The sequence below is a fragment of the Phalangium opilio genome, unplaced genomic scaffold (assembly GCF_054372755.1).
Source record: "Phalangium opilio isolate 3A_F unplaced genomic scaffold, DU_Popi_V2 ptg000209l_1, whole genome shotgun sequence".
NCBI classification, from domain to species: domain Eukaryota; kingdom Metazoa; phylum Arthropoda; class Arachnida; order Opiliones; family Phalangiidae; genus Phalangium; species Phalangium opilio.
In genome coordinates, this window is record NW_028324217.1 from 16,200,503 (window position 1) to 16,212,703 (window position 12,201).

At 38.0% G+C, this 12,201-nt stretch overlaps 1 protein-coding gene across 1 annotated transcript; it reads right to left on the bottom strand.

Annotated features, from left to right (window-relative positions):
- Positions 1-3,016: 3,016 nt before the first annotated feature.
- LOC149620860 (non-structural maintenance of chromosomes element 3 homolog) lies at positions 3,017-5,442 on the bottom strand. Its single transcript, XM_089854399.1, has 6 exons — positions 5,158-5,442; positions 5,031-5,094; positions 4,230-4,404; positions 4,081-4,163; positions 3,795-4,015; positions 3,017-3,247 (listed from the first exon to the last, which is right to left on the bottom strand). The coding sequence occupies exons 1-6, from the start codon at positions 5,284-5,286 to the stop codon at positions 3,116-3,118; spliced, it is 804 nt and encodes a 267-aa protein (XP_089710525.1). The 5' UTR covers positions 5,287-5,442; the 3' UTR covers positions 3,017-3,115.
- Positions 5,443-12,201: the final 6,759 nt, after the last annotated feature.

Consider the following 12,201-nt stretch of genomic DNA (forward strand, 5'->3'; position numbering starts at 1 on the left):
AGTTGTTTTACAGCAAAGTGTTTGCCATGTATAGACTCTACAGTAACTTAGGTCCCTTTGTAAAGTACCGAACACTAAATTACCGTCGGTTTTGGACAGCCATTAGTGGCCGTGGGATATTTGAATGCGAGAAATCGTAATGAAGACTTTAAAGTAAAATTAAATTTAATAAGTGATGAATAAACGCATTTAAAGCTCTTTGCATTAGACAATGATAGAGTATAATCGGTTTTAAGGGGTTTCTCATTTTAATTAATGATTAAATTAGGAAATTAAAATGCCGAGATAGAAGAAAGTTACTTATAAAATTATTTTAAATGTGATTGTTGTGAATTTATGCGCCACATCGTTCGGTACAACTAGCAAAACGATTTGGTATTTGAAAACAATTTACTTAATTAGTTAGTTATCTTTAAATAGGGTTTTTCTGGAAATTGCCGAAAGTGTTGATATCATATTTTACCGCCTGTTTTGGACAGCAATTTTTTCATTGTTTTGTATTGTTTTATGGCAATGGGGTTGCCATCTAGGCTCTAGAGTAGGCAACTGACGTGATTTTTGTAAAATGCCGAAAGCGGCCATACACTAAATTACCGCCTGGTTTTGGACAGCCATTTTTCTATTGATTTGTTTCACGGCGATGGGGATGGGGTTGCCATCTAGGCTCTAGAGTAGGCAACTGACGTGATTTTTGTAAAATGCCGAAAGCGGCCATACACTAAATTACCGCCTGGTTTTGGAGAGCCATTTTTCTATTGATTTGTTTCACGGCGTTGGGGATGGGGTTGCCATCTAGGCTCTAGAGTAGGCAACTGACGTGATTTTTGTAAAATGCCGAAAGCGGCCATACACTAAATTACCGCCTGGTTTTGGAGAGCCATTTTTCTATTGATTCGTTTCACGGCGTTGGGGATGGGGTTGCCATCTAGGCTCTAGAGTAGGCAACTGACGTGATTTTTGTAAAATGCCGAAAGTGTCCATACACTAATTTACCGCCTGGTTTGGACAGCCATGTTGTTGTAGCGGGTAATTTGAATGAGATAAATCGTAACGAAGTCATTTAAGTATAATTAACTTTGGTAATTAATGATTAAAGGTGTGTCTTTACATTTGCATTAGAAGATGATGAAACTTAATCGGTATTAAGCGAATTCTCTACTGAATTGATGTTTAAATTGGAATATTAATAATGATTAAAGTTAATTATAAAATTATTTTAATGGTCATTGTTGTCAATTGATGTGCTACGTGGTTCGGTACAACAGGCAAAACGATTTGGTATTTGAAAACAATTTACTTAATTAGTTAGTTAGCTATATATACGGTTTTTCTGGAAATTGCCAAAATTTAATTTTTTTTTGCGTTAAATGGTTCGATAGAACCAATAGAAGTTTTAATTAGTGTTTTTTCTTTCTTTCTTTTGGAAAATGCCAAAAATGAAGGGACAATTTTACCGCTAAGTTTTCGCGCTGTTATTTTATGAGAGTAAACGTTCGAATTTACGTTGATTAGTATTATTTAAACGTGTTTAAATGGCATTGCGTTAGACAATGGAGGAGTTTATTGGATTTTAAGTATAGTTTTTCCACTTAAGTGATGTTTGAATGTCCGAAAATTTTGCAAGAGCATTATAAGATTAATTTAAACTTGTTTAAGTCGTTAATTAGCTTTAATTTTGTTATGTTTCGAAAAATGCCGAAAATAAACACACTACTGTACCGTGTTTCGCAGGCTTTTTTGTTGAGAGAAAACGTTTTAATTACTTTGATTTGTAATATTTAAACGTATTTAGATGGTCTTGCGTTATTATATTCAAATGAAGTCGTTATTTAGCTTTAATCATGGTTTTTTGGATTTTACCGCCTAGTCTTTTGATTTGCCGAATTACTACTCTATTTTACCGCCTAAGTCGAAAGCCAAGTCAATCTAGCCAAAGGGTGTTTTCTAGCAGACGACGCATAGTCGGAAAAGTACTATTTTACTTTCGGCAATTTTCGGCAGATTCCAAGTTGGCGGTAATTTAGGGATTGCCCTAAAGGCTAAAATAAGAGTGCCCTACAAAAACGTCTCACGCCGTTAGCAGACAATGCAGCAGAATACACAAGAGAAATCGCATTCATTATTTCATCATTCAAGAAATAAGCATGGACAAAAATAAGTGGAGACGCGAGAGCCGAGACGCACGCAGTTAAGAACTTAAGAAATTAGGATGCGAAGCAGACGACACGTATGTATTGTGATAATATGATTGGCTGAATTAGGTCACGTGAAACCATTGAGTTGAGAAAATTACCACTAGAGTGGTCTTCCATCCGCTAGGATATAAGACCCAATTAAGAATCATCATTCAAGAAATAAGCATGGACAAAAATAACTGGAGACGCGAGAGCCGAGAGAGCCGAGACGCACGCAGTTATGATTTAGGAAATTAGGATGCGAAGCAGACGACACGTATGTATTGTGATAATATGATTGGCTAAATTAGGTCACGTGAAACCATTGAGTTGAGAAAATTACCACTAGAGTGGTCTTCCATCCGCTACGATATAAGACCCAATTAAGTTAATTAACTATATCACGCGCTTGTAACGCCATCCCGGCGCAACCAAGGGAACTAAAAGAAAAGGCGGGAAGACCCAATTAACTATATCACGCGCTTGTGGCGCCATCCCGGCGCAACCAAGGGAACTAAAAGAAAAGGCGGGAAGACCCAATTAACTATATCACGCGCTTGTGGCGCCATCCCGGTTCAACCAAGGAAACTAAAAGAAAAGGCGGGAAATTTGACTGATTTCAAGAATACATGTAATTATACATTTCTTATCTAGGCTTCGAGATGGCGACACCATCGCGTGATAAACTTGGAAGCTGTCCATCCCGCAATGTTTTCAAAAGTGTCCCAAGCACCACTAATTCCTCAATAGGCAGGTTAGAGCAAAGGCCACTCTAGGGGTAATTTTCTCAACTCAATGCTTTCCCCCAAATATCATTAATCCATTGTCACAAATGTTAAAATAACCACAAAAACTAAATTGTTTTTTTTTAATGTTTATTACATTTGAAAAGAAAAATAGTTATAGAATTAAAAAGTAATAAAATAAGACATTTTATGATTTTAATCAGAGTCCTCCATATTTTCATCATCACTGGCAATAGTGACGTCATCGTTAGGAGGAGCTGGCCCTTCCTCTTCCACCAGTTTGTACTGTTCCTCCCAAGACTCTGGTTTCATTCCGTTACCATAAACCTGGTTAAGAACGTGGATAAAGAATGCGCGTGAGGATATTTGTTTTCACTCTACAGGATAGGCAAATCCCTATCTCGGGCGACAGCTTATTCTGTATATACTTTGTTACAACATCGGTTGTCAGCACGCGCAAATATATTTCTCTATGGAACGTAGCTTTGTACGTGCTGTCAAGAGACAAAAAACTTCAGGATCTTCAGGATTTAAAATATCCGCGAGTTTTTTAGCTCGAGTGCACGGACCTCTAGGCCTTAGTTTCAAGTACGTGTAGAAGGCTGTAGGTAATTTCACACCTATTTGAAACTAAGGCCTAGAGGTCCGTGCACTCGAGCCAAAAAAACTCGAGGAAATTTTAAATCCTGAAGATTTTTTGTCTCTTGTCAGCACGCGCAAGGCTAGATTACATAGAGACTTAGCTTTACGCGTGCTGACAACCGATGTTGTAACAGAGTATATACAGAATAAGCTGTCGCCCGAGATAGGGAGTTGCCGATCCTATAGCGTGAAAACAAATTTCCTCACGCGCATTCTTTATCCATGATTTTACCTTGCAAACAAAATTGAGAACGTCCCTCTTCTTAACTTTCAAATTTGCTCGAATACCCCACTGGAATTCGTAGGTTTTCTCCTCGCTTAAGCCAGTTAGCACGTAGGATAAGTAGAGTTGTTTCACGAATTCATCCATGATAAGCTTTTTACCACTGCCTAATGTTTCGTGATATCCCGTTTTAGTAATTCCAAACTTTTTTAAACATAGCCAAAGATCATCTATAACGTGAACTTAATCAAAATAGAGTTAAAATTAAGTTCGTAATTAAATTTTAAACACAAACTCTCAGCGATCGAGCCCCCTTTCATGAAAATAATTGATAAGACAATCATGAGAACGCCTTTTTTCGACAATTCCAATGGATCCCTATAAAACACGGAATTATTAATTAAGAGTGCGATCAAATTAGGCCTTGTTGGTTGTTTTACTAACCAGAAAGGAACCGCTTCCGTATGAAGCACGGGTGTATTATTTACTAATATGTAACCCTTACTATCGGGAAGTTTCTCCAATTTAATACCGTATACAGTTTGCAAGATATTTTCAGCTTCGCTGATAACAGCGGGGAATTCAGTGGCTCTATCGTTAAAAATAGCTTTCACAATAGCTAAGTAAAAAACGGGTAATTAACAATTATTTAACTACTGTAGATTCACAGAGCTGTGCTAATTAGCTGACAAATAATTGAATTATAATTAGCAATTAGGTAAATTTTTATGAACTAATTAATTAGCCAATTAGCAATTAGGTAAATATTTATAAACTAATTAATTAGCCAATTAGCAATTAGGTACATATTTATGAACTAATTAATTAGCCAATTAGCAATTAGGTACATATTTATGAACTAATTAATTAGCCAATTAGCAATTAGGTAAATATTTATGAACTAATTAATTAGCCAATTAGCAATTAGGTAAATATTTATGAACTAATTAATTAGCCAATTAGCAATTAGGTAAATATTTATGAACTAATTAATTAGCCAATTAGCAATTGGACATTAAAATCCAATTGGCTATTAGTTAATCCTAAATCTAATTAAAATTTAATTAGATAATTACCTTTTTGATGCATACTAATTAATTAGAATTACTTCTCAATTAGCACTAAGGTAACTAAAATTCAATTACCATTTTCAATTAGTAAATGTTGCTAATTAATTAGAAATTCAATTAGCTAACTAATTAATTAGCACAGCTCTGCTGTAGAAACAAGGGTCAGTCTACTAACCAGGCTTCTTAATTGGTAGTTTTTCCTTATCAGCGATTAAAAGGAAACGCACACAATCTTGGGCCTTATATTATGGGGAAAATGGACAGTTTCATTTCCATAATAATATGAAAGTTTGTTATCTTACATAAAATTTTATTCTTTGATTCGCGTATCCACTTGTGGAAGGTTCCGATTGTGAAAGTTGGGTGCCATCCTGAGTATTAGTCTGGCTCTGACTTCTTTGAGACTGACTTCGACCCCTTCTTTGACTCATTATCAGGAAATTAGAGAAAATTAATTTTGATATTCCTAGTACCGCAAAACTACGGGCCTTGGATTTCGCGGTAAATCTTAAACTTACTGATAATTAAACAAGTAATAATTGCAATAGTTAGCTTTTAATCATCCACATGCCTCCCGTGAGTAATACGCCAGAAAAAGGCGCCAGAATTTAAAGGACCAGGAATTCTTCTAGCAGACCATCATGGAGGAATTAGGACTGTAAATAAGTATTTCTGGAAAATTCTGGAAATTAGCATGATTTGAAATTGAGTATTAGTTGTTTGTCTTTTTATTGTGAATATTTAAATTATAATGAAGAATTTAATCATATATCCGGTTCAATAATAAGTATTATTAGTGAGACACCAGTATGGTTCCAGTGACATAATGATATACCGTTCTACTAAAATAAGAGTAGTTTTACTGCAGTCACGGAGCTGTACTACAATACAGCTCCGTGCTGGAGTCTCCCATACTTTTACTCCATGGTAAGAGAAATTCAGTTTACCACTTTACCAGATAGGGCCGTGCAGACTATTCGTTACTATTTGGTGACTTTGGTCCGAGACAGGGTTGTTCTGAGTAGTACAATTGTACCTTTTCGGTACATTTTAAGGTCTTCGGTACCGAAAGTACATTTGGCCTGTTTAAAGTACATTTTCAAATTTCATTTTTAGCATTAGCGTCTATGGGACGAAAATTTCGCCACTAGGTGGCGCCAAAAGCCTTTCGTTGAGGGGGGATGGAAATTTTCCTACCCCCAGGGGGGAAAAGTACATTTTGTAAAAAGCTTCCCATTGGATCAGTAAATTTTACTATTGGGGAAAGTACCTTTCCAAAGGAACAACCCTGGTCCGAGATTTGGTCGGACGGTCGGACCAAATAATTTGGTCAAAATTGACGTTTACTATAATTCGCACCGACGACTGCGACGAATCGAATAATGGTTTTCAAAATTCTAGAATACCAAATAATGAGCTTCGAAAAACCGACTATTCTATAGTGGATAAAAAAAATTTGAAAGTCAATGTTTTTAAAAGTCTATTGACCAAATTATTTGGTATTCGCAACCAGTTTTTGCATTTTTCTGTTGATTTTGTGAGTTTGAGGGCGCTGTCATAGATATAGGAACATAAATGTTATGCAGCTGCTCCTATCTCATCGTGGCCTCATAGATGACGCGACTCAGCAGACTGCCTTAAAATTCTGACGTGGCTACTGTTAAACATACTAACCTTGACTGTTAAGTGTTACCTATAGACATTATAACATACTATACATAGTTCCCATGCTAGGAGGATCCATACCATTTACACAGGGAGGCCAGGCTTCAGGTGTTACACCATAGATATATATATATAGTTTTACTATATCTATGGTGCTACACAAGGAGGCCTGCCTCACTAGGTGAGGCTAAAGCCAGGCCTCCTATTGAAAATGGTATGGTTCCTCCTATCATGGGAACTATGTATTAAAGCCTAGACAAACTATTGGGGAAAGCGACACTTGAGCGTTTTTGTGACGGATATTTCGCTTCTCCTCCTTCGCATGTGTGAAAGGGTAAATGACTGACTGGTGGCACCTCCCTATCGACGAGCAAAGGAGTTATTAAATAAAAAAAAAAAACTAAAGCGCGGGAAATCCAAGTTGCAATTTCTGGATTTTTGAAAACGTATTTTTAGTTTAGCGTGTAGGGGTGCCACCAGCCTTTCACCCCATCACACATGCGAAGGGGCGAATGCCTTAAAACCGTCACAAAACTGACTCTCAACTGTTCCTCTTGTATCTCAATGCGGAGCCTCCGCTCAATGGTATTACCTGCGTTCACGGAGTCGCGTGATCTAGGACTCTAGGACTCGGAGGCTATGGCTGGAATCAGCCACCAAGTCTTTAGAAGTTCATTGACAAGGATAAACTATTAAAGGTTTTAAGGGGTAATGGTTATTATCAACTTCTCGCTGCGAAGCTAATTATATGGAACTTCCTAATAATATGTCACACCATAAATACAGTATACCTATTAAAAATATAGTCTCATGGAAGAGGTCATATCACTGTAGCCTTGGGCAAGGCAATTCGATTTCAACCACATTAATGATTTATGTCACAAAAATTCGCACGGGCAGGGTACAAGCTCGTGATTATATAACCACACCTAGCTAAAAACGGTTGTTGTTTATTATGGTGTAAGCTGGCCTAGCTGGGTTATATGAACTCAAAAAAAACTAGGTCAGATATGAATAATTTGGTTAGGTTAAAGCTGATTAGTTCAACTAAATAGTATACGGTCAGGTTAGGCTAGGTTAGGTTGGGTTTTTTAGGTTTTGTTTCGTTTGGTAAGACCAGAAGTGAGATGAGACTAGAAGTACTGAGCTAACCAAATTCTTCACTCGGCAAAAGTGAATATTCTTGATAACACACCAACGGTTGGCCCTCTAGTGGCGGTTTCAGAATTTCCCCTCCAAAACGTGAGACGCTCGCGGCGGTAGACGGCCGAACTAGATTCAAGCTAGGAGGATATAGGGGTGAAGGAGTCTTCGACTGCCCGTTCTTAGAGCTCAGGTTTCGGCCTCTCCGATGGGAGATTCGTGCAGGCGCACCTAGTTACATTGGTTGCGCGCTGTTATTTATTAACGGGAGGCAAAAACTACGCAGTCTTTCTTATAAGAACAAAAAGAGAACTGGCTTTTATTTATGACGCATACATACAGTTGAAAGTTATAAAGTACGCGACATAGGTGCCATCTATACTATATTTCATAAAGTTAATAACTTCAATCTATTCGGCATTCTATGTTTTTCTATATATGTCTGTCTTTTCTAACACTCTCCCTTGTCGAATAGATTAATACACTTCGTAACCAAATTGAAAATAGTTCACTCGATTCCAATTGAAGCACAGTGCTGTTTGGTCTTCCTTCCATTCAATGTTTTCGTCAACAAATCGGCTGGATTTTTCGCTGTTTCCAAATATTGAAACTTAACTCTCCCTGCTTCGACTAGATCCCGCAAAAAGAATTTCTTCAAGTCTATATGTTTATTCCTTTCCGACGTGACTTGATTTTTGGCGATGCAAATCGCTCCTTGGTTATCCACGGAAATTTTAATAGGGTCTTCGACAAATTGTTCTTGCCCGATTTCCGTCATAAAGTTCTTCATCCAAATGGCTTCTTTTGAGGCGTAGCACATCGAAATGTATTCAGCCTCGACGGTTGATAAGGCTACCATGCTTTGCTTCTTGGTACTCCAACTAATGGCTGATTGACCCAGAGTGAAGATGTATCCGTTGAAAGATTTTCTGTCTGTACAATCCAAGTGTTCAACGTTAAGAGGTTGACCGGTCCACAGTTCTTCCGGAATTGATCCATTTGCTCCCTTTGATGGACATTTATTTCGTAAGTATGCCGCAGTTGAAACCGCGTCAGCCCATAAGGTATTCGGAATGCCTGACTCTATTAATAGACAACTTGTCATATCGAGCAATGTTTGATTGAATCGCTCAGCTATGCCGTTTTGTTGCGGGGTTCTTGGTACGGTTAGCTGATGTTTAATTCCGTTTTCCACTAAATATTGGTCAAACTCGGTGCTGCAATATTCTCCGCCATTGTCGCTTCTTAATGTTTTTATTTTTCCTTCGTGAAATCGCTCTACTTCTTCCTTATATTCTCTGAATTTTTCGAAGGTTTCGCTTTTGCGTCTCATAGGATAGATTCGAATATATCTCGACCAATCGTCCACAAATGTCACGAAATACCTTGACCCTCCTTTTGACATAGGATTTATGGGACCCACTATACGTCAGAATGAATTAATTCAAGAGCTTTTTCCGTTTTCTTAAAGCTTATAGTTGGAAAAGGTTTACGTTTCATTTTGCCACGTATACAGGTGGAGCATGCTTCTTCGATTGGTATTTCATTTTTATCTTCTTCGTCGTCGGACTTCACAAAAAGTTTCTTCTCGTTTGTTAAATCTTTTACAGCTGTTAAATGAAGTTGGCCTAGTCTTTTGTGCCATAGTGATGTTTCGTCTTGTTTCGTTTTCATAGCCTTCAGGTTTGAGTCGGTGCCGTTGTTAATAAATTGACCCTCCTCTATCATAAAAAGTCCGTCTCGTCGTTTAGCTATTTAAACGGGTGGGAGGCGTTTTTGTCGAACACTTTCGCCTCGTCCTCATCAAAGGTGACGATAAGGCCCTTCTCTAGCATTCGGCTTACTGACAACAGATTACAGTCTAGCTCGGGTGCTAGTAAAACTTGCCCTAGGGTGATATTCGTTTCTTTGTTTTCTTGCCGGACTTTGAACTTTACTTTCCCCTTCCCGATAGCCTTCATCTGCGCCTTATTTGCCGTTTCTGCCAATGATGAAATAGTCGTTAAATCTCGCAATTTTTCTTTATATGGAGTCATATGATCTGTCGCTCCACTGTCTAGAATCCATGTTATAGATTCTTCTTTTTCATTTTTCTTGGCTAATAAAGCTCGATTTACTGTTACTGGTTGACTTTCTTGAGCCACTTTCGCTTTGGATCGACTTTCGCTTTCTTTTCGATTTTTCTCTTCTCTCTTCAGTTCTTCAACAGTTTCACATTCTTTAGCAATGTGTCCCAATTTGCCGCATGAATAGCAAATTACGTCTCGTTGTGGTCGTCTATGGGTATATCCCGATCTTCTGTGATCTGCTTGAGTATGCTGATATTGTTTTGATTTTGACGTCATCTTCTGATTTTTGATAAATAAGGCTTGTTGATTTTCTCTTGTCGATTCTTCGTCTTTGCATTTAGCTTGGTGGTTCTCTCGCTTCTCTTCGACTAATAGCTTGGATTTTAACAGCGTCGTTATTAGAGCAGCTGGATCATGCTCGATACTTTGAATTAAGGCTTCGTACGACTCAGATAAGCCCAAGAGCATTATCATTGCCAACTCTTTATCGTTAAAACCATAGCCACATGCTTCTAATTTTCTATGAAAGTCCATGATACGTCCTAAGTAGTCTTTCATGAGTTCCCCATTCTTCAGTCTCACGTTAAGAAATTCTCGCATGATATGTAGTATGTGCAACAGGCCATGCTTAGTATGGGTCTCGTACATAATCCCCCTGGACATAATCCCCCCGGACAAAATCCCCCTATTTTGGATTTGCCAAGACTTTTTCCCCCCGATTTTAGACGTGTTTGTACAAAATCCCCCCAGAGAAAACGTCCAGGACAAAAACCCCAAAAGGAAAACTGTTCAACAAAATCCTACCGAAAGGATCATTTTATTGAAAATCCCCCAGATAATAGGCATTTAGAAGTAAAGGTAAACGGAAGCCCAAATCCAAAGATTATCTTCAATAATAATGCAAAAGTATAATTCACAAGAGTGAAAGGTATTGCAAACAATGTTCCTAAACCAAAAGAAGTAAACTACTGATTTTGTTTTAACTTATTTCCAAAATTCCAATATTTTGGGAAAGGCGGCATTTTATGGTTAGTCAGCAATATTTTGGAAAAGGCGGAAATTTATGGTTAGTCAGCGATATTTTGGAAAAGGCGGAAATTTATGGTTAGTCAGCGATATTTTGGAAAAGGCGGAAATTTATGGTTAGTCAGCAATATTCTGGAAAAGGGGGAAATTTATGGTTAGTCAGCGATATTTTGGAAAAGGCGGAAATTTGTGGTTAGTCAAAAATATTTTGGAAAAGGCGGCAATTTATGGTTAGTCGGCAATATTTTGGAAAAGGCGGAAATTTATGGTTATGAGCAGTATTTTGGAAAAGGCGGAAATTTATGGTTAGTCAGCGATATTTTGGAAAAGGCAGAAATTTATGGTTAGTCAGAAATATTTTGGAAAAGGCGGAAATTTATGGTTATCAGCAGTATTTTGGAAAAGGCGGAAATTTATGGTTAGTCAGCGATATTTTGGAAAAGGAGGAAATTTATGGTTAGTCAGCGATATTTTGGAAAAGACGGAAATTTATGGTTAGTCAGCGATATTTTGGAAAAGGCGGAAATTTATGGTTAGTCAGCGATATTTTGGAAAAGGCAGAAATTTATGGTTAGTCAGCAATATTTTGGAAAAGGCGAAAATTTATGGTTAGTCGGCAATATTTTGGAAAAGGCGGAAATTTATGGTTATCAACAGTATTTTGGAAAAGGGGGAAATTTATGGTTAGTCAGCGATATTTTGGAAAAGGCTGAAATTTAGGCTTAGTCAGCGATATTTTGGAAAAGACGGAAATTTATGGTTAGTCAGCGATATTTTGGAAAAGGCGGAAATTTATAGTTAGTCAGCGATATTTTGGAAAAGGCGGAAATTTATGGTTAGTCAGCGATATTTTGGAAAAGGCGGAAATTGATGGTTAGTCAGCAATATTTTGGAAAAGGCGAAAATTTATGGTTAGTCGGCAATTCATACTATTTTCTCCATAATTGGTTCCGCTTTTCCTCGTAGGGGGAATACTACTATTTTTACCTCTCCGAGTGACGTATGTCACGGAGAGGTTCTGTAACGATCGTGTGTGTCTGTGTGTGTGTCTGTTGTTACACCCACGTGACCGCGTTCGCAGTTTCCAAATCGGAGCAAACGTGTTCGCCATTTCCGAACTGTTTTCACAGTCACGGAAATGGCTACTCTATTTGAGTTCTCACACCACCAGATTCTGGTCTTGGTCCATCCCACACGGACACCAATCTGTACTTACTGGCTTCTAATCACCACCATCTTATGGCCTTCGTCCATCCCACATGGACACCAGTCTGTAAACACTGGGGTACGTTCAGTAACCCTCTTTGATGACAGCGCTTACTAAGCGATGTGAGATTTTTCCTACTGTACGCTTTTTCGCGTTTCCGGTTTTGACGTCATGATGCTCAGCGCTTGCCCATCAAAAAAACCAACTAATCGATATGGTTTTTTTGATGGCGTGAC